At 35.4% G+C, this 26,767-nt stretch overlaps 6 protein-coding genes and 1 pseudogene across 8 annotated transcripts in view; 3 read left to right on the forward strand and 4 right to left on the reverse strand.

The window, feature by feature from the left end:
* The first annotated feature begins 312 nt into the window (after positions 1–312).
* On the forward strand, positions 313–2,524 carry LOC111831886. Its single transcript, XM_023787420.1, has 4 exons — positions 313–851; positions 1,206–1,259; positions 1,688–1,813; positions 1,986–2,524. Exons 1-4 carry the CDS (start codon positions 447–449, stop codon positions 2,181–2,183), a joined length of 783 nt encoding a protein of 260 aa, XP_023643188.1. The 5' UTR covers positions 313–446; the 3' UTR covers positions 2,184–2,524.
* Positions 2,525–2,664: 140 nt separating this feature from the next.
* Positions 2,665–7,576, reverse strand: LOC17894782. 2 transcript variants are annotated; one of them, XM_023788426.1, is made up of 12 exons: positions 5,310–7,576; positions 5,105–5,233; positions 4,870–4,998; positions 4,738–4,784; positions 4,486–4,619; positions 4,317–4,396; positions 4,051–4,248; positions 3,760–3,966; positions 3,529–3,676; positions 3,299–3,432; positions 3,120–3,206; positions 2,665–3,022 (listed from the first exon to the last, which is right to left on the reverse strand). In XM_023788426.1, exons 1-12 carry the CDS (start codon positions 7,257–7,259, stop codon positions 2,903–2,905), a joined length of 3,363 nt encoding a protein of 1,120 aa, XP_023644194.1. In that variant the 5' UTR covers positions 7,260–7,576; the 3' UTR covers positions 2,665–2,902. The 2 variants fall into 2 exon arrangements, with proteins under 2 accessions (XP_023644194.1, XP_023644193.1); XM_023788425.1 differs by having other exon boundaries at positions 4,870–5,004.
* A 1,529-nt stretch (positions 7,577–9,105) lies between these two features.
* On the forward strand, positions 9,106–9,485 carry LOC17895882 (defensin-like protein 226). The gene is made up of 2 exons (XM_006301612.2): positions 9,106–9,188; positions 9,277–9,485. Exons 1-2 carry the CDS (start codon positions 9,122–9,124, stop codon positions 9,483–9,485), a joined length of 276 nt encoding a protein of 91 aa, XP_006301674.1. The 5' UTR covers positions 9,106–9,121.
* A 2,603-nt stretch (positions 9,486–12,088) lies between these two features.
* LOC111832092 (defensin-like protein 226) lies at positions 12,089–12,472 on the forward strand. Its single transcript, XM_023788432.1, has 2 exons — positions 12,089–12,155; positions 12,264–12,472. The coding sequence occupies exons 1-2, from the start codon at positions 12,089–12,091 to the stop codon at positions 12,470–12,472; spliced, it is 276 nt and encodes a 91-aa protein (XP_023644200.1).
* Positions 12,473–13,290: 818 nt separating this feature from the next.
* On the reverse strand, positions 13,291–18,445 carry LOC17895478. Of its 2 annotated transcripts, none has more exons than XM_006300603.2 (12): positions 15,876–18,445; positions 15,670–15,798; positions 15,437–15,571; positions 15,304–15,350; positions 15,055–15,206; positions 14,880–14,971; positions 14,554–14,751; positions 14,266–14,472; positions 14,029–14,176; positions 13,752–13,885; positions 13,570–13,659; positions 13,291–13,480 (listed from the first exon to the last, which is right to left on the reverse strand). In XM_006300603.2, the coding sequence occupies exons 1-12, from the start codon at positions 17,826–17,828 to the stop codon at positions 13,397–13,399; spliced, it is 3,369 nt and encodes a 1,122-aa protein (XP_006300665.1). In that variant the 5' UTR covers positions 17,829–18,445; the 3' UTR covers positions 13,291–13,396. The 2 variants fall into 2 exon arrangements, with proteins under 2 accessions (XP_006300665.1, XP_023644190.1); XM_023788422.1 differs by having other exon boundaries at positions 15,055–15,224.
* A 1,034-nt stretch (positions 18,446–19,479) lies between these two features.
* LOC17895088 overlaps positions 19,480–26,767 on the reverse strand; it is a 68,748-nt gene continuing 61,460 nt past the window's right edge. The window contains exons 4-7 of the mRNA XM_023788430.1: positions 20,582–20,760; positions 20,228–20,495; positions 19,977–20,143; positions 19,480–19,846 (exon numbers count right to left, since the gene is read on the reverse strand). Coding sequence (XP_023644198.1) covers positions 19,689–19,846; positions 19,977–20,143; positions 20,228–20,495; positions 20,582–20,760 — 772 coding nt within the window. The 3' untranslated portion in view covers positions 19,480–19,688. The remainder of the gene's footprint in view (positions 19,847–19,976; positions 20,144–20,227; positions 20,496–20,581; positions 20,761–26,767) is intronic.
* On the reverse strand, positions 21,966–26,605 carry LOC17895963 (annotated as a pseudogene).

Consider the following 26,767-nt stretch of genomic DNA (forward strand, 5'->3'; position numbering starts at 1 on the left):
GTTTCTACAAACTCGACCGACTTCAAATAAACTAGCATCTTATTTTCTATTCTTATTTTTTTTTTAAGTGTAATTTTCCAATCCACAAAAAAAAAAAGAAAAAAAAAATCATTTTTGCCACTACCAAGTAAACCGACCGGTACAAATTTCGAATTTTGGTGCTCAAATTTTCTTCCAAACCACAAATAAAATTTGAAACATTTCAATTTGGCCACATCTAATTAAACCGGGCCGGTACAAAAGCTGTATTTTGTTTTTGGAGGTTTCTTTTTTTTTTTTTTTGGTTTTAATGTTAAGATTTGGTTTTTGGAGGTTTCTTGCTTTATCACCACCGCACATCTTCGTCTTCCTCGAGCTTCTTCTCCACGGCGAAGAGTTAACCCAAAGCTTCTTCTTCTTCTTCTTCTTCTTCCTACATAGCTCTTGTGTAATCTCATGGTCTTACTATGAAGACTTGTAACTTCATGTGGCCTTCCACATCACCCAGATTCACCATCACCACACCTTATCCACACACACACTTACGCCTCCGCCGCACGTATACATCACGCGCCGCCCCTTTCTTACAGGTAAAAGCTTTCCAGCGCGGTGACTTCGACCGTTTCGCTGATGACGTTAAGTCCGGTAAAGCTTGGAGAGACGCGTGGAGAACCGCTAACGATGGATTCGAACAATTTGTTTTTGAGGCTAAGAAAACCGCCGAGAGAATCGATCGTCAGTACGCTGTTTCTCGCCGGTTTAGCTCCGCTGCTAGTTCTGCCGGTGACCGTGCTCGTGAGATTGATCGTGAATTTGGGATTAGTCCTCGTGTTAGGAGTCTCTCTGCCGATTTTAGTAGAAATTTCCCTAAGGTATATAATGAGAATTGAGAAAGAAGATGAACATAGTTATATGCCTTTGATTGAATTTGATTTAGATTCTCATTTGTTATGCTATTAAGCCCTTCTCTTGGTAGATTCTTGAGTCTTCATTGTTGCTAATGTCATATTATCAAATGGAGCAAAATTGGGACTAGCTCTTTTGAAAGAGACTTTGATTCAGTTACATTCACAGATTAGCATTTGCATCTTATGTATACACTGGAATGTTGAATCATTTGGTTTTATAGAGTTATATGTTGATGTGAATAAACAATGATACATACATGACTCTTTCTTTGCTTTGTTTTGAAGTTTTTCCATTTGTTTTGTTTTTTTTCTTTACAGTACAGGAAGCAGTTCAGTGCATTCTTGAATACACCCCTTGGTGGAAGTTTTGCTGTAAGTGTTACACTTCTACTGATATCTTCTCTTACTTTTGCTGAACTATGATTGAGCTGGAGTTGGGATTGTTTAAGGCAGTATCATATATATGAATAGCATCTTTTCCGCTTAAGCTCGCTGGTTATCTTGTGAAGGATGATCTGTCTGACGTTTTGAGTTTTGAACATTTTTGCGGTTTTACTGTCTGTAAATATCTTATAAAGGGCAACAGGCTTAGACTATGAAACCCAAATTAGTTTCTGTGATGTTGATTTATTATCAGGAATATGAACACCACACCGGTTTTTATAATCTTATTCCATGGGTTTCATTGAGCACTTCAACTTACAAAATTGATGAGTTGTCTGATTAAACTTGGTTTTAAATGAATCGTACTGACTGAGTTTAGATATCTAATATTGGATATGCTTTTGTTTCTTTTCCAGACTATTTTCTTTCTTTGGTTTGCCCTCTCTGGATGGCTGTTCCGAGTAATAATAATTGCGACTTGGGTTCTTCCAATTGCTGGCCCTCTTCTCATTGGTGCAGTGGCCAACAACTTTGTCATCAAGGTATAGATATTAAATCTCCAGGTCCTTGATTTACATTCTTTGATTTACATTCTTTGATTTAGTATATGAAACCGATATCTAACTTATGGATGACCTGTATGATGGAGTGTCTTAATTCTTGAAAAAATGTGTTCCAAAGCTCTGTTATAATAACACGTTTGGGTCTACACAGGGAGAATGCCCAGCATGTAAGAGGCAGTTCATAGGATACAAGAGCCAAATCATCAGATGCGAAGGATGTGGGAACATAGTGTGGCAGCCACAAGGCGACTTCTTCTCAAAAGATGGTAACAACAATAATAACAGCAAGGGAAACTCTAAAAAGCCACCTAAATCCCAAATCATTGATGTCGATTTTGAGGAGAAATGATGATTATACAGAGACCGATAAAGAAGCCAAGAATGAAGCAAAAGGCTCTCTTGTTGCACTAATGCTCAAAAGAAGATAATAATATTTGAATGTAGCTAAACCATTTGCTGTTTTTTTGTCTGTTTTGAGTTGCAGCTCTCTGTAGAAGGCATCGTGTTGCTTGTTGTGTGTACATGATAAGGTTTCTTTGTAGATGAACAAATGTAGTTTTCCACAAGCCGAGAGACTTGATTGAAATCCCTAAAAATTTTACATCTTAGATAAATCATATTATAGAACCATACTTCTCCATTATTTGTATGTTTACTTTTTCACTTTTAACATGTTATAATAGTTTGATACTTTTGATTTGTTGAAACCACAATTACTAGTATTCAATAATATAAAAGATGTTATGTGAAGCTGCTCTTTTTGATATATGACGACAAGAAAATGAAAGTATTCGCATGTTCTAGTCGAAAAAACATTACAACAAATGATATTATATACAATCAAATGTTACACCGTAAGTCTATAAATGGACTTTGCCCACTAAAAAAATGATCGACAAAAAGTTTCACACTGACATAGCTGACCCAGCTGGTTTTAAAGACACTAACTCTATGGTCTCCTTTGTCTGTCTGTGTTACTCTTTCACAAGCTTCATATAAGAGCAAAGAACACGACTGCTTTTGAATTGGGAAGAAGTCACTGCTGTTTACATGAATGTGGTAGGGTTTTCATACTGATATTAACTTTTGCCACTTGCTAGGCCATTGAAATGCTTCGTAAAACAGAATCTCTGGCCGAACCTTTCTTTCTCCACAGAATCTGATAACATTCTTCCAGTTACCAACAACCTATGACATCACCATACATATCAATCATGTCTCTCACCTATCGAAGTACCAAACTCAACTCATAAATGACAAAGACAACTGTTTTGTTATGTCTTACCTCTTCTGCTGAAGCTTCATGTCTGAGACTGACCCACCGGTTCTTTTTATAAGCCATGCAAATGTATTCTCCTTCCACACAGCCAATCTGCAATGTTCCAGAATTCTGATACTGTAATAGAGAAATACAAAAAAAAAAAACGATAGTACCAACATTTGTGACCCTGTTTCAGATTTTACCATTGACACAAGCCTGTACTTAATGTTTGGTTCTTCTAAGCCTTCGTATAGCCTGCTGATATCTATCTCCCAGTCCAACGCCTTTGTTGTTTCGAATATATCTTTTTCAGTTTCATTCTTCACCCATTCCAACACTGTTGTTGCAAACCCAAAAGAACAGCAACATGGGTTTATCATACCACAATAAAAAGAAGTGAGTAGACTAGATCAAAATCATGGTCAACACTTACCAACTGTGAAAATAGGTGGGCATCTAGTTATAATATGGTGAACAAAGTTTGTCTCTCCACAGCCTCCCGTTTTTATATCACATATTATTCCATCTTTCATGCGGGTCGCCTTAAGGATGTCCTCAAACTTTCTATTCCCAAAAGCACACTGCATATTCAAATAATCACAGAGCAGCACTTTAAGTACCAGGTTCTGTAGAAAAGAAAACTATGGATATAAATGAAACATACCTTTAGGTTTCTGATTGAATTTGCAGCCATAACAATTCCATAAGAACTTTGCTCTGGATAGTTTGGCATCCTTCTGCATTTTCTACAACTGATTCTTTCATATTCCTCCAGCGTAAAAAGGCGAGTTACCAAGCTTTCTCTTTCTGAACTTTTCCAGTAATGACAAAACTCGAGGATCGAGACAACTACCTCAACAGCATCACTTGACTGAAAAGAGTAAACAAAACTGAATGACATGTAAAACCATGGAATAACAATCAAGCTAAGAAGCTTATATTTATCCACACAAACCATAGAATGGACTTCTTCTAGGGAAGCAAGTAAGTTGCTCAGGAGGTAACTATAGAGTCCCTCTTCTGTTATCTGTTCCGAGACAAAGGCAGAAAATAAATTTTGCAGTGCATAAGGAACTTGTTCTTCAAAGTTGTCATGAAATGGCTGCCGAATGTGCACCAACTCCTCTTGAAAAACCTTAATGTTTAAAAGGGCCTGCAGTAGAAAAGTTTGTCAAAGCAAATAAAGAGGTAAAGGGATAAATTCAATGGTGACTGATTTACCTTAAGCGTCATGTCAAGAGCTGAACGGTATCTGGTTGCATCATCTAACAGTGAATCTTTCTTAGGCATGTTTTGCAAATCTTGAAGATCACAGATGAAACAAATAAGAAACAAACATCTCAACATAAAAAATAAAATAAAAACGTAAATTACAAATCTCTCTTACAACCTTTAATAGCTTCTTCCTCTTGATTGTTAGTGTTGGATGAACTTTCCAGTCGACCCTTTTCTTCTGGTTCCATAGAATCTTTTTCCGCCATTTTTAGTGATGTAACTCCCGGTTCAAGGTTATTGGCAGATTCACTGGACATATTTAAGAACACGTTTTGCTCAGAAAAAACCTTACAAAAATTATAAACTTGCAAAAAGATTCTTGTGAAACCAAATTTCTCATCTACGCTACCTAAGTAGAGATACTTACTGTTCAACATCCTGAACAAGATGACTAGACAAGCTCGATGAAGTTTTCTGTTACACCATGAAGCAAATTCATTCTTACGACTGAGTAATCAAAAATTCATGGAAGAAAATAGAGAATTTAGACTTTCACTACCTTGTTGCTTTTATGTTTCTTCTTCTTTGGTCCTAATTTCTTCGCCTTCTCTTTCTTTTCCTCGGCTAAAAGCTCTGCTTGTACTGCAGCTAACTTGGCTTTGGCATCCATATCTACAATTTCATCCAACTTTTCCTAGAGAAGAGACATGAATTATAATATAAGGTACCTGTCAATGAGAAAATCAGAGGGAAGATGAAAGCTCTATGTACAAAACCAAAAGTCAAAAACTAACCCGCAAGAAACGTTTCAGCAGGGGAAGGATATAAGAGCGGTAGTCAAAAACAGAAAGCCTGACAAAATCGTCTAGCAAATTTATCCTTGTATTTTCAACCAGCAAAATCTTTGAATCAGCTAGCAGAACCTGCAAATCAATATATATTTTACGAAAACAATAAATGTTAATCTGTTGTAAATTAAAACTTAGAACAGGATTGGACCTTCTTGGTGACCACTGATCTCAGAAGGTCTATGGACTTTAACACAACATCATCACTGAGATTTTTATGACCATATATAAGTGTCAGCCAATCTAATGCATTAGTGAAATACAATGTCGGTTGTGATGCACCTTCGAGAACATCACGTACTGCACAGAATAATATTTCTGTAACATGATGATCTTTGACTTCCATCCTTAACTGCTCTTTACATTTCTCGAATAAAACAGATGCATAATTGTTCCTTTGATCTTCAGGAACATTCAGTCTCCGTTCATCTTCTTGTATACATACGCTCTTAACGTATTTAAGACATTCATCATAACATAGGATCCGCCACTTCTTTGCATATCTGGCTACCAAAGTCCTACGCATGAAATGAATGGCTCTCAGAACAGCCACCCTTATATCAAGATTGTGTGTCCTGATAGATCTGGGGAACTCAAAGCTCTTATCTATGAAAGAGTAGTCAAGTAACCAGGTCATGATATCATCGCCTTGAGGATGTGTCTTGGCATAGTAAACATTGTGATCACAAACATCTATTGACCCTTCATCATCAAATGAAGCAATCTTTCCCCTCAGCAATCTTTTATCCAGAAGCATAAATGAAAATTCATGGTCAATATCAATCTTTTCTTTAACCCTAGTACGACTCCATAAACTGTCTGTTACCTTTGAAATCAGTTCTGTACCATCATCCCTTTCACACTTGATGGATTTGAGAAGGTCTAGAATTTGACTGAGTTGACGACACTCCAAAAAGCAGATACACTGAGGTGTTTCCACTAACCGGCACAAGGTAGCAAAAGTGAGCTCAGAAACTTCAAATTGTGCAAGATGCTTCATCGGAAACTGCATCATCCAGTCTCGAATTCTACAAGAAAGAATTTTATGCTCCAAAAACGAAACAAGGAGCAATTGGATTGCCTTTAGTAACTTCCTACGCTTTTCATCTGCAGCCAAAGGCCAGTCTTTAGACCATCCACCCACATATACAAACTCTTTCACCACTTCAGGCCGGTTCTTGATCATTTCAGCGGCAGCTACTATATCTAGAGGTTCCCAGTCTCCAACCGATATCATACCAGTCCAGACTTCATCTACCCTCTGAACCAAATCCTCTTTCAAAGGTTTATATTTTGTAGCATGAACTTGTTCAAGATGATTCTTAAACTTTTTAGGATAAAAGAACTTCTGTGAACAAGCTCCACACATCCAGAATTTCCATTTTCTGTTTAACCTTGTGGAGTCAAAAACTTCCTCTAAAGCATCCACTCCTTCTCTGCCATATAATCTCTCGACATAACTTCTAAGCTCTGCAGTGCTTACTTTCAAGAAGTTCCTTTTACTCTCAGCATTCATACCCTCCCAATACGGCCTCAATCTTTTCATAGCAACGGTATGCGAATCACTCCTCATCTTGATTCTTATTTTCTTTGACTCCTTAAGTTTTGTCTCAGATCTTTTTGCAGTAAAACCATGGCGGATTCTTGACTCTGCCTTTTCCATTAGACCTCCAAGTTCACGTTTATTATTTTGCTGAACAGAGTCCAATGGATTAAAATCCATGAGAGATAAACTCTGTTTTGCAACCCTCACTGATTTCCCGTAATACAAAGCTGAGCCAAGAAGTTCACCCAAATGGAAAAGAGAAATTGCAGCGAAGGCTTGTGCCTTGTAATCTTCCAAAAAGCATTCAACAGAACCCAACAAGAACACAAATCTCAAGTCACTGTTCTCTGCTTTCTTCGATAGTTCCAAAAAGATAGAACCTTGTAGGAAATGTAGATCTGATGGAATCTTGTGTTTCTCACGGATCATCAAAATCGAATCTTCAATTACCTCCAAGGCCTTGATGTAATCTCCATGATCATGGTAACGTTGTGCAAGTTCGTGTCTTTCTTTATACCCATCGTCTCCTAGGCTTCGAGAAGGAGAAAGCTCCATGCTTTGATTCTCTCAAGCTTTCTTGCGTTCTCTTGGTCTCTCTCTCTCTAGGGTTTTTTGCGAAGCGGGAGAAGATAAAGAAGAAACAACAAGACGAAGCTTTTATAACGTGTGATCCACGTGACGAAGATGTTGAAGCTTTAACCACGTGAGATCCACGTGCAAGTTCGTTGAGGAATTGTGTCGAACACCTTGTGGGCACTCCTTGATTTGAACAAATTACACAAACGTGAGTTGATTTTATTGTACCTTCTCTGAGTAAAGGAATATATAAACAGCAGAAACTGTGTGAAGTCTTCATTTTCAAGATCAAAGATGGGAATGGGATGAAACTAAAAATGGTTTGTAAAATTGTAAGTAAAGTGTTGAGTTTGAAAGATCAGACCACAATGGTTTAAAGCTGTACCCATCCATAATAATTTCGTTAATATTTTTACTATTTTAATTAAATTTGTTGTAAATGTTTTAATTTTAAAATTAAGTTATGAACATAACGTAGAAAATTTTCATATATGTTTTTAGTATTTTGTAATTTTTCATTTGATATTAAATTCGGTAAAAAATGTAAATTGAATGAGAACTCATTCCGGGAAAACGGGGGAAATCAACCTAGACTATTCAGCGAAAGGATTTTCATATCCCAACTCGAATACTCTGTATTTTACAACCTAAACCATCTTAAAATTTAAATAACCAGCCTAAACTACATCAAATTTTGTCGATTCCAACATCTACGTAAACAGTGTGAATTCGGCTTTTGACGGTGCTTAGTCAGCCGACCCGTTGGCGCAGACGTGGCAACAAAAGGAGTAAACGACGTCGTTTTGAGTAGACAACTCGAGTACTTCTGTAAAAACCAAGTCCAGTTCTCTTCATTCTCAACATCCACCACGAATTGTGACCTAGAAGAAGAACCTAATTGTGACATTATATTATTACAAATATATATACATTATTAACAAATTATTATTTTATATATATTGTAAGTGTATACGTATATCCGTTTGGGTTTCGGTTCGGTTCGGGTTCGGATTTTCGGGTTTAGAGATATAGAACCCGTTCGGGTATTTATAGGTTTTGGGTTCGGGTTCGGATCGGGTTTTTCAAATCGGGTTCAGATCGGATTTTTGAGTTCGGGTATTTTGCCCTGGCCTAGACTTCTGGGTTTGAAACTAACCTCCAACATAGTATTTTTTTAGGAAAAGAATTTAAAAAAAAATTACAATATATGTGGTCACTAAATGTTGCACAAAAAGCTTGCAAAAATACTAATATAGATATAATTGCATAATGTAAGAGTCATAACAATGAATATTATAGCAACGAAAAAACAATATAGTTTTATTTTACATGTAAGTTTTATCACACCTACATTTTATCAGACCTACATTTTATTCCTTTAATTTTTCCGAGTAGGTAAAATGGAAAGAAAAATCTTAAACACACACACACACACATATATATAATATATATGTTTTTACATTGATTCAGAGTATCTTATTCATTTTATTTTTGAACAATAATGTAAATAAGATTGATATATAATATATGTAAGACTTTGCGACATGTTTTTGAATTTCTATTTTTTACATAAATGTTTTTGTGTTTTCTTTTCGTAGATGTTAATAGATTAGAAAATTAAATTATAGGAGAACTTTTCAAGAAAATAAAACACGGATTCCATGAATTACGTAGACTTGACTCCATATATTTATTTTAGTTTTTCCTAATTAATCGCAACATCTAATTTTATCATGTATGGAGTATATTTATTGTAAGTGTTGTAGATCAAATAAAAAATACAAGAGAAACTATAATTTTTTTCAATAAAAAGAGACGACTGGTTTCTTATTTTCGGAGTCATGAAATATGGTGTTTTGTTTACGGTTTCTTGTATTCTCACATTCCTCGTTCTCAGCCATGTTAGAGGTAATTTTAGATTTATTTCGCATTATCAATTGTTTATCTTAATACTTTTGTTTATCTTAATAGTTTTGTTAATCTGATAACACAATAGAGGTGGAATCCAAAAAAAAGTGGGGATGCGACATGAATAGGAAATTTCCTGGACAGTGTGGAACTAATGGGAAGAGTACATGCGAAAGCGACCTAAAGAAAATGCCTGGTGCACCAAAAGATCTAGTCGTACGTTGCGAATGCTCGGCCGCTTTTGTTTGGAAGGGTAACCCTCCCGAGCGTTTATGTAAATGTCAATATGATTGTTAAGTTTTTACTATAAAGATGATCACCATAACCAAATTTCTCATGTTTAAATTGTCTTTGCTCAAGCTCTTTGTTTCAAGTTGCTAATTCTCAAACATCTATATTAACATTTTTGAAGTACCTTTTGGAAAGTAATCTTTTATTTTGTATTATTTGCAATCATAAACCCTTGCCGTTTCTATAATTTTACTAACTATAAGGTTTAAATTTGTAAAAGATCTACAACTACATCGGTTTTCCTAAAATATCTCCCTAATAAATTGAATATCTCTCAAATATCTTTATATGATCTTATTTGTTTTAAAAATTATATTATTACATAAATTAAAAAATGTACAACGTCACACATCGGGTAGAAAATTTTAGAAAATGGTTCAAAAACATTATAAATAAGACTAATATGCTTATAACTATGATTATATTTGATTGAATGGGTTTGAGTTTAAATAAATTTGATTGAACGGGTTTGAGTTTATATAAATATGATTATATTTTTTCTTACTGTTTACACACAAAATATTTTAGTCTGAAATAAAATGAGTTAAATGAAATATTATACATACTTAAATTTAGTTGATTAAATTAAGGTTATATATAACAAAACAATTTGTCATGTTGTATTCCACAGGTTAAATCATATAATTAACCATCACAATATCATTGTACAATCTTAAATACTTAAAAATTAATAAACAAATACAACTTCAAAAAAAATATTAGTTACAAAAAATTATCCAACGAGCTTATAAGTAATAAAATTCACAATCAAAATACAGTTACACAATTTTAAACACTAAGCAAAATTAAAAAAAAAAATTAAATATAAAAAATTTAGTCCAAAAATCGTCCCGCGGTGTACCGCGAGTTAAAACCTAATATCTTATAAAAACACAACTGTTTTTAAAGTAGAATATGTCTCTATACATAAATGGTAGGTGTCCATATTGACATAAATTTTTCAATATCTATGTCATCGATCAAGCATCTTCATAGAATAGAACCTCTGGTGAACCCTCCTTGAGTTCTCGATGTGAAGATCATTACACCAGCTCCATATACACACTTCGATGGCACTCCACGTTCGAACGAAGCTATCATTGATGTCTCTGAGCTAGAACTCATCTGAATCGAAATTGAGGGAAATTGAGTGGTTTAGAGATCGAGACAAATTAATCAAAAAAGAGACAAACTGACACAAATGGAAAAAAAATTGAGAAGATTTAGAGATTTTGGGGTATGAGATTCAATTTCGGTTTGGGGATTTTGGGTTAAGATTTTCGATTTCAATTTGGGTGTTTTGGGTTAGGTTTAAAACGATTTTGTTTTGCAGTTGATGGATCTCGTTAATGAGAGATTAACCCCCGTTTAATTGCTCCGTCTGTCTATTTAACGATGTCCCTAAATTGGCAAAGTCAACCAAAGTTTAATAATAAAGAGAAAGTCAACAAAAACTTTGGGAATTAAATCAACAGTATGAGAGTACATGCTTTAAATCAACGAATCGCACTCTCCAGGATTTTAATGACATTTTTCCGTTAATTAACATTGTTTCTGTATATGTTGATTTTGGCTGATTTCATATAGTTTAGGTTCGAAATTTGAATGTTTTTGTGAGTTTAAGTTACTATTTGCTTGGTATCTTAGTTTGGGTATAAAAAAACCTGCCAGCAAATAGTCTGGGTTGATTTTTGCTACTTTCCCAAATCCAAACTTTAAAGTTTGTATATCATTTAATTCGATATAGACAATGTCAAAATTTAAGAAGTTCAAAGTATTATAGTTGATATATTTAAGCTTAACAAAAAAATAGATTATATGATGGGACGGGTTTTAAGATGTAACGGTTTGAATCTATATTACTAAGAAACATGAAAATATCATTAATCTCATATTTCAATATGGATAAATTTTTCATTTTATTATTTTCTTAACAATAGCAATATAGGACATGTATAATCAAATTGATTTAATAAAACTTGGTTTGTAATCTTATAATTATTAAAAAAAACTCTAACAAAATTTGTAAATTCCAAAAATACTAACTAAAAAGAATAAATTTTTGCCCTTTGTTCAAAATAAAATTTAAATTATAACTTTATTATAATTTATAATAAAATAGTATCATTACCAAAATAGATATGACTCGTGACGATATCTTATGTTTTATTTAACACATGTCACGATCTTGTGAGTAGGTAACTTGTGAAACCAAGCTTTATAATTCATAATTTTTTTTTTTAAGTAATGTAAAAAAGATTGATATATAATACATGTAGAAACTGTGGGATATTTTGGAATTTCTATTCTTTAACATTAATTTTTTTTTTGTATGTTTTACTTTTGGGGATGTAAACAGATTACAACATTAAATTATCTACAAGAGAACTTTTCAAAGTATAAAAAAACGGATTCCATCAATTACGTACACTCCATCTTTTTCTTTTAATTTTTTCCCCTAATTAATCGCAACATCTAATTTTATCATGTATAGAGCATATTTATTGTAAGTGTTGTTGAAAAAAAAAAGAGCAACTCTTTTATAGTAAGAAAAACTATAAATCTTTTTTACAGTAAAGAAAGACGACAGGTTTATTATTTTCGGAGTCATGAAATATGGTGTTTTGTTTACGGTTTCTTGTATTCTCACATTCCTCGTTATCAGCCATGTTAGAGGTAATTTTAGTTTTATTTCTCATCATCAATTTTTTTTTCTTAATATTTTCATAATCTGATAATATATTTGTTGTTGATATATATAATAATAATATAATAACACAATAGAGGTGGAATCCAAAAAAAAATGGGGATGCGACATGAATAGAACATTTCCTGGAGAGTGTGGAACTAATGGGAAGGTTTCATGCGTAAACGACCTTAAAAAAATTCCTGGTGCACCAAAAGATCTAGTCGCACGTTGCGAATGCTCTGCCGCTTTTGTTTGGAAGGGTAACCCTCCCCAGCGTTTATGTAAATGTCAATATGATTGTTAAGTTTTTACTATAAAGCTGATCACCATAACCAAAATCTCTTTACTAATAAATTACGAGAAAGAGATTTTGGTGTTTTTGGTGTCCAGTTTAATAATTTTTATTGCATAACACTTTTGAATTAATCAGTAAGATTTAAATAAATTCGCTATTAATTAATCAGTAACACTTTCTTAGTTCTTTTCAATATCAATAATATTTTGTTAAGCTGACAATTATATAGTAGAGCGAGTAATCAATAATATTTTTACGAATGCATTACGTTACAGATTGGTCATTCAAAACATATATCAGACATGTATGATTCACCATAATCAACTACATTTATTTAACACAGCTTCATTCACTAACCATACTCGCTACTATTTTTGGATAATGTTCATTACAAACTTATTAGAAAAATAAGTTACAAAAATAGCAAAATCATAATATAAAAATGATATATTTGTAAAGGAAACAAATCTTAAAATACATTTGTATCACTTAGTAAATTAAAACATATTAATAATAACCCGATACCTTTTTTCCGTGCTGTAGCACGGGTTCGATTCTAGTAATAACAGCATGATGATTGTTTCGTTTCCTTGTGAAAACTCTTGGAACGAACGATCTCATTTCACTACTTTGTTCAGTTTTTGAAAATCATGAGCTATGATGGTTGAAGCATCCACATGACATTCACTGATACGAGGCTGCCTCATAGCTAGAAGATGAATCAATCTCAACCTTCAAAACAACAGCTAATGTATATGAACTGTCATCTTCTCATGTTTAGATTGTCTATGTTCAAACTCTCTGTTCGTGTTGCTCTTTCTCAAACATATCATATGAAAACAAAACTACTTTTAAAGTGGAACATGTGACTGTTTTATACATGAATGGTAGGTGTCCATATTGATATAACTTTGTCAATATCTATTCCATGGATCAAGCAGCTTCATAGAATAGAATCTCTGGCCGAACCCTCCTTTCTCCACAGATTCTGACCACATTCTTCCAGTTACCAACACCCTAATTGCATCACCACAGATCAATAATGTCTCACCTATCTAAATTCAAAACTCAACTCACAAAAAGAAAAGGCACTTGTTTCATCTTACCTCTTCTGCTAAAGTTTCATGTTTGAGACTGACCCACCGGTTCTTTTTATAAGCCATGCAGATGTATTTTCCTTCTTCACAATAACCAATCTGCATTTTCCATATACCGAGACTGATGTAACAGAGAATAGATACAGAAGAACAATAGCACATATACTTGTGGCCTCATTTCAGATTTTTACCATTGACACAAGCCGATACTTAGTGTTTGGTTCTTCTAACCCTTCGTATAGCCTGCTGATATCTATCTCCCAGTCCAGAGCATTTGTTGTTTTAGATATTTCTGTTTCAGTTTCATTCTTCTCCCATTCCAACACTAATGTTGCAAACACACAAAAACAGCAACACGGTCTTACCATACCATAATAAATGAAATGAGTAGATAAGTTCACAATCATTTTCGTTGATAAAACAAAAAGAAAACAAAAAAAAGGTCACAATCATCGTCAAAACTTTTACCAATTGTGAAGATAGGCGGGCATTTGCTTATAGTGTGGCGAACAAAGTTTGTCTTTCCACAGCCCCCTGTTTTAACATCACATATCATTTCATCTTCCACCCGGATCACTCTAAGGATATCCTCAAACTTCATAGCCTCAAAAGCACACTGCAAAGATATATAAACACACAGAACAGCTTTTTAAGGAGTAGTACCAGTTTCTGTAGGCAAGACAGAGGGAAATAAATGAAACATACCTTTATGTTTCTAATAGAATTTGCAGCCATTACAATTCCATAGGAACTTTGCTCTGGATAATTTGGCTCCTTTCTGCATCTTCTACAACTCATTCTTTCATATTCCTCCAACGTAAAAAGACGAGTTACCAAGCTTTCTCGTTCTGGACTTTTCCACCAATGCCAGAACTCAAGGATAGCGACAACTACCTCAGCAGCATCACTTGACTGAAGAGTGTAAAAAAGAACAGAATGACATTTAAGAAAACAATGAGAAAGTTTCAGAAGCTTATATTAATCCGCACAAACCAGAGAATGAACTTCTTCTAGGGAAGCAAGCAAGTTGCTCAGTAGGTAATTGTAGAGTCCATCTTCTTTTATCTGTGCCGAGACAACAGCAGAAAATAAATCTTTTAGTGCACAAGGAACTTGTTCTTCCAGGTTGCCATGAAATGGTTGGCGATTTTGCACCAAATCCTCTTGAAGAACCTTAATGTTCAAGAGTCCCTGCAGTATCATAATTTGTTAAAGGAAATAAGTAAACAAAGATATATTGTATGAAAATAACGAATGAGCTGAGTCGGTAAAAGAGAGCTCAGATTTTTGAATCATATCTTTGTTGGTGTCTGCTTTACCTTCAGCGTCATGTCAAGAGCTGAATTGTATCTAGTTGCTTCTTCATGTGCTGACTCAAAATGTTCTGACAGTATACCTTCTCCAGGGATATCTTAAAGATGGCAAATGAATGAAATAAGAATAATGCATCTCAAAAACAACAGAGTTCAAAATATTCATCAACTGAGAACTAACCTTTAAAAGCTTCCTCTTGAATTTCAGTGTTGGATGAAACTTCTAGTCGACCCGTTTCACTTGTAAAAGTATCTTCTGGTTCCATAGAATCTTCTTCCGTTGTTTTTGGTGATAAAGAAGTAACTTCCGGTTCAAGTTTGACAGAGGATTCGCTGGACATACGTAAAGATCTTTAAAAAGTTCAGATTCGCTGGACATATGTAAAGAGCTTAGAAAATCAAAGTTCTTATCTAGAGGAGCGTGACTTACTGTTCAACATTCTGATTAAGAATACTAGACCTGCTTGCTAAAGTTCTCTGTCACACCATGAAGGACATTAATTCTAACAACAGAGTAATCAAAAAGTAATGGAAGCAAATAGAGAATTTAGAAATTCAGCAACCTTGTTGCTTTTATTTTTCTTCTTGTTTGACCCTGACTTCTTCCCCTTCTGTTGGTTTTCCTCAAATAATTGTTCGGCTAGTGCTGCTCCTAACTTGGTTTTGGCATCCATATCAGCAATTCCATCCAACTCATCCTAAAGGAAGAGACATAATTATAATATTAGGTACCTGTCAAGGAGAGAATCAGAGAGAATACAATAGTTCCTTTAACAAATCAACGTTACAAACCAACCCGCAGGAAACGTTTTAGCAGGTGAAGGATATAAGAACGGTAGTCAAAAACAGAAAGCCTGACGAGCTCGTTTAGCAAATTAATCCTCGAATTTTCAACCAGTAAAATCTTTGAATCAGCTACCGGAACCTGCAAGTGAATATATACTTTAAGGTGACAATTTATGTTATTCTGTTGTAAAATTAGAACTCAGCTCAGGACTGAACCTTGTTGGTGACAACTGATTTCAGTAGGTCTATGGACGTCAACACTATATCATCATTGAGATTTTTATGTCCAAGTATAAGAGTCAGGCAATCTTCTAGATCGGGGAAATCGAATGTTGGATGTGATGCTCCTTCAAGAACATCTCGTACTGCACATAAGAATAGTTTTGTAGTGTGAGAATCTCCAGCGTCTATCTTTAGACGCCCGTCACATTCATCGCATAGAAGAGATGCATATGTGTTCCATTGATTTTCTGGAACATTTTTTCTCCTTTCATCTTCGAGTAGACATAAGTTTTTGGCGTCAAAAAGAGCTGCATCATAGTTTAGGATCTGTAACTTCTTTTCATATTTGGTTTCCAAAGTCCTACACGTGAAGTGAATGGCTCTCAGAACAGCCACCCATATTTCAAGATTGTGGGCCCTGATAGATCTTGGAAATTCAAAGCTCTCATCTATCAAAGGGTAGTCTAGTAACCAGGTTATGATATCATCACCCTGAGGATGCGTCTTGGTGTAGTGAACACAGTGATCACAAACACCTATCGTCCCTTCATCATCAAATGAAGCAATCTTGCCTCTCAGCAGTCTTTTATCCAGTAGCATAAATGAAAAATCATGGTCAAATTCGATCTTTTCCTTAACCCGCAAACGACCCCACAAACTGTCTGCTGCGTTGGAAACTAGCTCTGTACCATCAACCCTTTCATACTTAATGAGTTTGAGAAGGTCTAGAATTTGATTGAGTTCAGGACACTCCAAAAAGCAAATACTCTGAGGCGTTTCCACTAAGCTGCACTCAGAGGTAAGCGTATGCTCAGAAATTTCAAATTGTGCAAGATGCTTAACCGTAAACTGCATCATCCAATCCCGAATGCTACAAGAGAGAATTTTACGCTCCTGAAACGAAACAAGGAGAATCTGGATTTCTTTGAGTAACTTACTGCGTTCTTCATCTGCAGCTAAAGGCCAGTTTTTTGACCATCCATTCTCATATACAAACTCTTTCACAAATTCAAGCTGAGTCTTGATCATTTTGGCAGCAGCTACTGCATCAACAGGTTCCCAACCTGCAACCGATATCATACCAGCCCAGATATCATCTACCCTCTGCGCCATATGCTTTACCGTAGAAGGTTTAAATTTTGCGCCATGTTCTTGTTCAAGATGATTCTTAAACTTTTTAGGATAATAGAATTTCTGTGAACAAGATCGACACATCCAGAATTTCCATTTTCTGTTTATCCTTGCAGAATCGAGAACTAGCTCGAAAGCATCTAGTCCCTCTTTCCTATATAATCTCTCGACATAAGCTGTAAGTTTTGCAGTGCTTACTTTCATGAAGTTCCTTTTACTCTCAACATCCATACTCGCCCAATACGACCTCAATCTTTTACCTGCAGCAGTATGCAGATCACTCCTTACACTGCCCTGAATCCTTTTTGACTCCCTAAGTTTTGGTTCAGACTTTTCTGCAGTAACACCAAGGAGGATCATTGACTCTGCCGTTCGGACTACATGCTCTAGAGAAATTTTAGTATTTCCCTCACTCACACTCAAACCACCAAAAGATTCAAGAAAAGACAAGCCTTCTTTAGCAATGTTCAGAGCTTTCTTGCAAAACGATGCTGAGCCAAGAAGTTTAGCCATTTCCAACAGTGCAATTGCAGAGTAAGCGTGTACACCACAATCTTTCGAAAAGCATTCAACAGAAGCCAACAAGAACGGGAATTTCATGCCATTGTTCTCTGTTTTAGTCGCTTGTTCAAAAAAGAAAGAACCTTGTAGGTAATAAACCATTGTTGGAACCTTATCTTTCCCACGACTCGAAATCGAATCTTCAATCACCTCTAATGCCTTGATGTAATCTCTTTGATCGAAGTAACCTTTAACAAGCTTCTTGAGTTTTGCTTCCTCAGGATCTTCAAGTAAAAAAGAAAGAGAACTCATCATGGAGAAAAGAGCAAAGAACGATCCTTTCTCAAGCTTTCTTGCGATTTCTTGATCCCTACTGTTCTAGGGTTGTTGATTCGGCTAGAAACTCGATGATAACAACAAAAATATGGAAGCTTTTATCACGTGTGATCCACGTAACGAGTTGATGAAGCTTTTATCACGTGAGATCCACGTGACAAGAGAAACCCAAGTGGTGATGTCTAGAGAAAAGAGCAAAGAACGATCCTTTCTCAAGCTTTCTTGCGATTTCTTGGTCTTTACTCTTCTAGGGTTGTTGATTCAGATAGAAACTCGATGATAACAACAACAAAGATGAAACCTTTTATCACGTGTGATCCACGTAACGAGTTGGTGAAGCTTTTATCACGTGAGATCCACGTGACAGGAGAAACCCAAGTGGTGATGTCTTCGTTTTCGAACAACACTCCCATTGGGGAATTTTATCGAACAGCTTGTGTGCGTTCTCTGTTTTACACAACTCTTCCGATTTAATTTCATCTTCCCCGGAATTAACAGACAAAAACCCAGAAATTGTGTGTATTAACAGACGAAAACCCAAAAATATTGTGCAATTTTCGAGGTTGGGATCAGAGATGAAGATGGGATAATCGTAATTGGATGTAACCCAGATATGTTGTGTTTAAGAGACTGTATGTTGAATATAAATTTCGAAAAAAAAAGTTATAATAATAATATGTTGAATATATATGTTGCATTATTTTATATTCATTTTATTTTAAAGGGGGGGGGGGGCGGAAATTCCAATTAAAAACCTGATTTATTTAATATTTGTCATGAGAAATACATAAATTTTTTTCGTTGCCAAAAAAAAATTACGTAGAATAATTTATAGTTGATCAACAATATACGAACTATTCTGATTTTCCAGTTTTCCACCTATCATAGTCACGATTTTCAATAAAATTAACGCAGTCATAAAAATGGTTACAATTACAATCTCGTGAAAAAGCTTCACTTTTGTTGTAGCCATAATCATAACAATTTCTTTCTTTTCGATATTTTAGCTTTATTTTCAATCTTTATTTTCTCATTGTTAAACTTTTGTTATGATTAGATATTTAGAAAAAAAAACAAAAAAGGGCCGAACAATGTTTATGATTATGTTAATTTCGTTAAAAATCGAACTACAATATGTGAGAAATTGGAAAATCAGGATAGTTCGTGTATTTTTTATTAAATATAAATTCATTTACGTATTTTATAGCAATGAAAAAAGTTCATATATTTTTCTGGCAAATATTAAATAAGTCATGTTTTGTTTGGTACTGTAAACAAAATGGATACATAAAAATATTTTTTAATTATGAATTTTTTTATAAGATATTTATGAATGTATTCTCTTATGGGATGAGAATAGATTAGATAATTAACAACATAAATTCATAGACAACATAATAAGCAAATTTTACATTATAAATGATGAGAAATTTTATGTTCAAAAAGAAAAAAAGTTTCATGAGAAATTGATTGGAACATATTCCTATTTTTTGGCCTTCAAAAAAAAATTGTACAAAATTGTGTAATTTAACAGTTATTGCATTTGATGTTAACCTTAATAGAAAAGTCAATAAGAGATTACCAAATTGCACATAGAACATTGTTAAACTGGTAAGTAGGAGACAAACCATAATAAAACAGATTTAAGGAATAAACAAAAGCTCAACACACAAACCATAATTAAGATCCTTAATAAACAAACGCATACAACAGAGAACAGAGTAGTCACACATGCATGCATCGTAGCTAATTAGATAGATAAGAGTGTTAACTTCACATTCAGTCTCCACACATAGAATAGAGTAGTAGGTAAGTCATATCACAGACTGAGAGGGTGGCCTAAAAGAAAGGGTGGCTCTTGGTGGTGCTAGTGATTTCACATTCCATCTCTACATTCAAAGTATCTTCAGCATCCAAGTAGCTCTCCTCAATTTCAGCTAAAGAGATGGACTGAGGAAGACCCCATGCTGTGTTTGAAGCCATGACCCAACATTGAACTACAAAACAAGCAAAAGTATGCAAATCACATTAGTTAATATACTTCATCAAACTTCTGGTTTCTACTCAAAAAGTATACTAGGACATTTGACATCATAAGTTAACAATAGTAACATTTTTTTTACTTACGGAATCCTCCTGATAGGTGATTGGATCCACGCGGGTCTAGAACTTGCATCTTTGCTCGCACCATAATCATCTCACCTGTCAATAACCTTTCACCCTCAGCTAAATGAAAGTACTTGGATAACTCGCCCTCTGTGCTAGAGTCTCCCTTAGGATACATTGTTAGAGTCCTGTAAAAACATGATTGTCCCACTTGTTAGAAAGTTACAACAATTATATCAGGAAATAAAAAAACAAGACTTTCAAAGACTCACCACTTCTTCTCTCCCATTTGAAAGGTTTTGGATACGTAATCACCCTGTTTCAGAAGAGAGAAATCACGAACACTCCAAGTGAATTTGTGAAATGGGAGATTCTCATCAACAGGGACGGGTGCTGAAGCAATCTTCACATGCGCACCAAACTCATGTTCTTCACCATCCAAGATATATCCATTGGCAGGGTCATTGAACTTCTCAAGTGGAAGAACTTGAGACACTCCCCAGACAGTTCGTGAAGCATTGAATTTCTTTACTTCCACATCTACATGTTAATAGTTAAGATGTTATACACATCACTGATTCATTCATAGGAGAGAGATAGATATATAAGCTATGAGCATTACGAACCTTGAACAGAGAAGTACTTGTTCTCTTTCTTGTTAAAGACAAACAAAGAGAGATAAGCAAAGACCTCTTTGGGTGTTGTTGTTGTAGATGAGAGGCAGCTTTTGTCAAGTTCCACATACATTGACACAAATCCACTTCCATTGTCTTCTTCGTTTCCCTTAGGGTATACAACCAACCTCCTGATTTTCATAGTTTTGAGACAGATCGGTTACAAAAAACAGAAACTTTCTTACTTATAATGATGAAAGATATGAAATTTTAGCTCGGAACAAGATCACATACGTAGGTGGGTTAGAAAAAGACAACATTTTTCTTACTTATACTGATGAAAGGTATGAAATTTAGTTTAGAACAAGGTCACATACCAGCTGTATCCACCAGACGAGAAGAGAGGGGATTCGTATCTGTTGTTGACAGTGGTAAGCTGAGATAGTTTGACAAGAGACGAAGAAGAAGGAAGATGATCTCTCAAACTCCTCAACACTGCAGAATCTGATGCATTTGAACCTCTCTACACAATAACACAAGAGAGGGTTTAATGAAACCACACAGAACTACATAAAGTTTTGAACTTTATTCTCTTTAAGACTAAGAAAAAGTTGAAAGCTTTGAGAAAAAACATGACGAACCTGTGGGAAAGAAGAAGAAGGAGGATGATTCTCTCTAAAGTTACTCATAAGAGCATAAGCTTCTGCAGCAAAATCCCTTTTATCCATTCTACAAAATTACACAAGACAAGATTTTTTTAAACGACGTTACAACAGAGCTATAGATTCCAGAAGCTAGCTACATTACAAAGTTCTCCACTTTATTCTCTTAAGAGACGAAAAAGTTGAAAGCTTTAACAAAGATTACGACGAATTACCTAAAACAAAGAGCTAGAGACGACGACGAGAAAGAGAAGGAGTGAGACTTTGACTATTGTTAACGTCGACTAGAAAGTTCTGGAAGCTCAACCTTCTATTCTAGGGTTAGATACTATTTATAAGATTTCTATTCTAGGGTTACATACTTAAAAAACAATTAGTGGATCCAAAACAAGCCCAAGATAATTGTCTGGTGTGAAGTCTATTAGCCCATACAACAAATCCTAGTGAGAAGTTTGCTCCACTGGTCCAGTTTCCTTTTAAATATTTTTCTAACAATACTGTACTACATTTTTTTATGAAAATCTCGCGAAATTTTATGGTCTTAGACCAACATTATTGATGGGATCTTAACAAGTATCTTAAGCTAAGATTTGTTAAGATCTTATCTTACAAACCAATTGGAAATTTTACGGATTCAATTAACAAATCTTGAAATTGTTGAATCTTCAAATTGCTTTAAAAAATTGATTAGGATAATAATGGACACTAAATTCTGCATAAAATATAATTATTACTACACAAACTTAAACTGCACTAATCACACCTTTTGTTGTACGACATAAGATCATTAAGGGTCTGGAACACATCAATATAAAGAGAAAAAAAACTTGTTTTGTTCTAGCAAATTTGAGTTCCCAAAGAGTTCTGCTACTTCTTCAATTCACCTTCTTAGGCCTTTGAACAGCTTCATAAAACAGAATCTCTGGACGAACCTTCCTTTCAGCACAGTATCTGGCAACACTCTCCCAGCTACCAACAACCTATGCCATCACCACACATATCAATCATGTCATAACCCAACAAAGATCACCACCCAGCTCAAGAAAGAGAAAGGCCACTGTTTCATCTTACCTCTTCTGTTGAAGCTTCATGTCTGAGACTAGCCCACCGGTTTTTCTTATAAGCCATGCAAATGTATTCTTCATCTTCACCACAACCAACCTGCATCCCATATTCTAAGACTGTAACAGAGAAGAGATACAAAAGAACAATTGCACAAACACTTGTGACCCTTTTTCAGATTTTACCATTGACACAAGCCGGTACTTAGTGTTTGGTTCTAAGCCTTCAAATAGCCTGCTGAGATCTATCTCCCACTCCAACGCCTTTGTTGTTTCAGATATTTCTTTTTCAGTTTCATTCTTCTCCCATTCCAACACTAATGTTGCAAACCCACGAAAACAGCAACAATGTTTAATCATTCCACAGTAAATGAAACGAGTAGACAAGAACACAATCATGGTCAAAACTTACCAATTGTGAAGATAGGTGGGCATCTACTTATAGTACGGTGGATAAAGTTTGTCTCTCCACAGCCTCCTGTTTTAACATCACATATCATTTTATCTTCCATGCGGACCACTTTAAGGATGTCCTCAAACTTTATATTCCCAAGGGCACTCTGCATATATAAAAACCACAGAGCATGACTTTTAGTTCGAGTTTCTGTAGAAAAGAACTATATGGAAATAAATGAAACATACCTTTATGTCTCTGATAGAATCAGCATCCATAACTATTCCATAAGAACTTTGCTCCGGATAATTTGGCTTCCTTCTACATTTTCTACAACTCATTCTTTCAAATACCTCTAACGTAAAAAGGCGAGTGACGAAGCTTTCTTTTTCTGGACTTCTCCACCAATGACAAAACTCGAGGATTGCGACAAGTACCTCAGCACCATCACTTGACTGAAATGAGTTTAAAAAAAAGGAATGAGATTAAAGACAACATTCAAGCCTATGGAGTATAATAATAATACTACGTATAAGTTTAAGTTTATCTGCACAAACCAGGGAATGAACTTCTTCCAGGGAAGCAAGCAAGTTTGAAAGTAAGTGACTATAGAGTTCATCTTCATTTATCTGCTCCGAGACAAAAGCAGAAAAAAAACTTCGTAGTGCAGAAGGAACTTGGAAGTCAGAAAATGGTTGCCTATTGTGCACCAAATCCTCTTTAAGAACTTTAATGTTACAGAGTGACTGCAGTAGTAAAAAAATTCAAAGATATAATACATGAAAACTAGGAATGGCATCAGACGAAAAGAGTTTAGGCTTGGAATTACCTTCAGCATCATGTCAAGAGCTGAATTGTATCTGGTTACAGCTTTGCCATGTACCGACTCCGAATTTTTGGACAGTGAATCTTCTCCATGCATATCTGGAAGATGGTGAGTTAAGGAAATTATAGTTATACATTAATACATCGACAAAAAAATATTAAAAATATTCTTCAATTGAGATGGTCTTTATAACCAGAGTCACCTTTAGTAGCTTCAGATTGATCCTTTTCACAAGTATCTTCTGGTTCCAAAGAATCTTCTTCTGGCCTGTTTAGTGAAGTAACTCCCGGTTTAAGGTTGACATCAGATTCGCTAGACATAGGTCAAAAAACGTTTTGTGTGATGAAGCAGAAGCTTACTATGGTTTGAGAATACTCTCCTTATCAAATGAACAACCCCTATATTATAAATAAGAAAACCAAAAATCCTCGAAAATCCTAACTAAAATAAGATAATTACTAGAATATATAATTACAAATTAGAAGAATTATCCTAATTTTACGCTCAGAGAATAAGTAGGTGGGAACAGGACAAAAGTTTATCTAGAAGAGAGATACTTACTGTTCGACATTCTGATTAAGACGACTAGACATGCTCGTTGAAGTACTCTGTTATGCCATGAAGACCATTCATTTGTACGACTGAGTAATCATAAAGTCAGAGAAGCAAATAGAGAATTTAGACCATCAACGACCTTGTTGCTTCTATGCTTTTTCTTCTTTGACCCTGACTTCTTCTCCTTCTCTTGTTTTTTCTCGGATAAAGGTTCTGGAACTGCTGCAGCTAACTTGGCTTTGGGATCCATGTCTGCAATTCCATCTAACTCTTCCTAGAAGGTACATACATTAACATTAAGGTACTGTCAAATAGAAAACCAAAGGGAAGATGAAGGCTCTTTGTATAAAGCCAAAGTTACCAAACCAACCTGCTGGAAAAGTTTCAGCGGTTGAAGGATATAAGAGCGGTAGTCAAAAACAGAAAGTTTGACAAGGCCGTTTAGCAAATTAATCCTCGAGTTTTCAACTAGCAAAATCTTTGTATCCACAAGCGGAACCTGCAAGTCAATGGATACATTGAGGTGACAATTTGTGATATTTATGTGCTTAAGTAAAACTCAGATCACAACTGAACCTTGTTGGTGACCACAGATTTCAGAAGATCAATGGACTTCAACACTAAATCATCACTGATGTGTTTTTGCCCATATATATAATTCACGCAATCTACTAGATCAACAAAATCATATGTCGGCTGCACTGCTTTGTCGAGAACATCTCGTACTGCACACAAGAATAGTTTTGTAGTGAAAGAATCTCCAGCGTCTCTCATTATATGCTCTTCACATTTATTGCGTAGAAGAGATGCATATCTGCATCTGTTCCTTTTATCTTCCGGATTATTCATTCTTCTTTGATCTTCGCGTACACATAAGTTTTTGGCGTCAATAAGAGCTGCATCATAACATATCATCTTCAATCTCTTTTCATATTTGGTTCTCAAAGTCCTACACGTGAATTGAACAGCTCTCAGAACAGCCACCCAAATATCAATTTTATGTGTCCTCATAGGTCTGGGAAATCGAAAAAACTCATCTCCTGAAGAGTAGTCTGCTAACCAATATAAGATATCATCTCTATGAACCTGTGCTTTGGCATAGTGATCATTGGGATCAAAAACATTGACTGTCCCTTCATTATCAAATCGAGTCAGCTCGCATTTCAGCAGTCTCTTATCCAAAAGTAGAAATGAAAACTGAGGATCAAAGTCAATCTTTTCTCTAACTTGGGTGCCATCCCAGAAGCTGTCCACTGCTCTGCAAACCAGATCTGTTCCATCCCCCCCTTTCACCTTTGATGTTTCTTAGAAAGTTCAGGATTTGATTGAGTTCATTACATTCCAGAAAGCAGATACTCTGAGGTGTTTCGACTAGGCGACACTCGGTAATTATAGTATGCTCAGAAACTTCAAATTGTGCAAGATGCTTAACCACAAACTGTATCATCCAGTCTCGAATGCTACAAGAGAGAATTTTACGCTCCCAAAATGACACAAGGAGCAATTGGATTTCCTTAAGTAACTGACTGCGCTCGTCATCTGCAGCTAAAGGCCAGTCTTTAGACCATCCATTCTCATATGCAAACGCTTTCACATCTTGGAGCCGATTCTTAATCATTTCAATGGCAGCTACAACATCCACTGGTTCCCAACCTCCAACTGATATCTTACGAGCCCAGACTTTACTTATCGTCTGGACCATATCCTTTGCAGAAGAAGGTTTAAATTCAGCAGCATGTGCTTGTCCAAAATGATTCTTACACTCTTCAGGACTAGAAAACTTCTTCGAACAGGTTCGACACATCCACAACCTCCATTTTCTGTTTTCCCTGGCAGAAGTGAGAACTTGCTCTAAAGCATCTCTTCCCTCTTTCCCATACATTCCCTCAATGAAACTTATAAATTTTGCAGTGCTTACTTTCAGAAAGTTTCTTTTGAACTCATCATCCAAACCCATCCAACAAGACCGCAGCTTCGGGTCTGGATTTATCTTTGACTCCCTCGCTTTTGGTTCGCTTCTATTGACTGAACCAACTAGAGTCTTGGCTCCAGCGATCCTTGACTCTGCATCTCTGAGTATTCTTTCGATATCCTTTCGACTCTTCTGCTCTTTCAAACTCAATTCACGAAAATTAGCCAAAACAGATAGATACTCTTTTGCTTTCTCAACTGATTTCTTGTAATACAATGACGATCCAAGATGTTTGCCCAATTCGAACAGTGAAACAGCACAAAACGATGAGAACCCTTCACTTACTGAAAAACATTCCACAGAACCCAATAAAAACGTGAACTTCACGTCACTGTTCTCTGTTCTTGTCGCTTGTGCCCTGAAGATGGCACCTTGCTGAAAAAGAAGCAAATCTTGGACCTTAATGTGATCTCCTTGTTCCAAAAACGAGTCTTCAATTAACTCCATGGCCTTGATGTGATCTCCATGAGCAAAGTAACTTTCGCTAAGTTCACAATCTTCCAGAGAAGGAGGCTTCATCTTGGAGAAGAGTAACGATTATCAAGCTTTCTTTATCTCTCTCTTTTTGCTTTTGTGAGAGGAAACAGAGTAGTAGACGCGGGAAACATCGACGGTTATGTATCAAAAGACTCACACTTTATCACGTGAGAGACACGTGACAAGAGCTTGTACATAAAAACAACAACAGAGACTCATTGGGGAATTGTGTCGAACACCTTGTGAGCATT

This window comes from Capsella rubella, unplaced genomic scaffold, assembly GCF_000375325.1.
Source record: "Capsella rubella cultivar Monte Gargano unplaced genomic scaffold, Caprub1_0 scaffold_2, whole genome shotgun sequence".
In the NCBI taxonomy this organism is placed as follows: Eukaryota; Viridiplantae; Streptophyta; class Magnoliopsida; order Brassicales; family Brassicaceae; genus Capsella; species Capsella rubella.

Bases quoted from the DNA above. Each gene is read 5' to 3' on its own strand.
- LOC111831886 (XM_023787420.1), top strand. From the start codon at position 447: ATGAAGACTTGTAACTTCATGTGGCCTTCCACATCACCCAGATTCACC. The intron at 852-1,205 runs GTATATAATGAG...TTTTCTTTACAG, and splicing joins TTAGTAGAAATTTCCCTAAG to TACAGGAAGCAGTTCAGTGC. The intron at 1,814-1,985 runs GTATAGATATTA...GGGTCTACACAG, and splicing joins CCAACAACTTTGTCATCAAG to GGAGAATGCCCAGCATGTAA.
- LOC17894782 (XM_023788425.1), bottom strand. From the start codon at position 7,259: ATGGAGCTTTCTCCTTCTCGAAGCCTAGGAGACGATGGGTATAAAGAA. The intron at 4,785-4,869 runs GTAGTGAAAGTC...ATGGTGTAACAG, and splicing joins AGAAACATAAAAGCAACAAG to AAAACTTCATCGAGCTTGTC. The intron at 3,677-3,759 runs GTATGTTTCATT...TTGAATATGCAG, and splicing joins ATTCAATCAGAAACCTAAAG to TGTGCTTTTGGGAATAGAAA.
- LOC17895882 (XM_006301612.2), top strand. From the start codon at position 9,122: ATGAAATATGGTGTTTTGTTTACGGTTTCTTGTATTCTCACATTCCTC. The intron at 9,189-9,276 runs GTAATTTTAGAT...ATAACACAATAG, and splicing joins CGTTCTCAGCCATGTTAGAG to AGGTGGAATCCAAAAAAAAG.
- LOC111832092 (XM_023788432.1), top strand. From the start codon at position 12,089: ATGAAATATGGTGTTTTGTTTACGGTTTCTTGTATTCTCACATTCCTC. The intron at 12,156-12,263 runs GTAATTTTAGTT...ATAACACAATAG, and splicing joins CGTTATCAGCCATGTTAGAG to AGGTGGAATCCAAAAAAAAA.
- LOC17895478 (XM_023788422.1), bottom strand. From the start codon at position 17,828: ATGATGAGTTCTCTTTCTTTTTTACTTGAAGATCCTGAGGAAGCAAAA. The intron at 15,351-15,436 runs GTTGCTGAATTT...ATGGTGTGACAG, and splicing joins AGAAAAATAAAAGCAACAAG to AGAACTTTAGCAAGCAGGTC. The intron at 15,225-15,303 runs GTAAGTCACGCT...AACTTTTTAAAG, and splicing joins CTTAATCAGAATGTTGAACA to ATCTTTACGTATGTCCAGCG.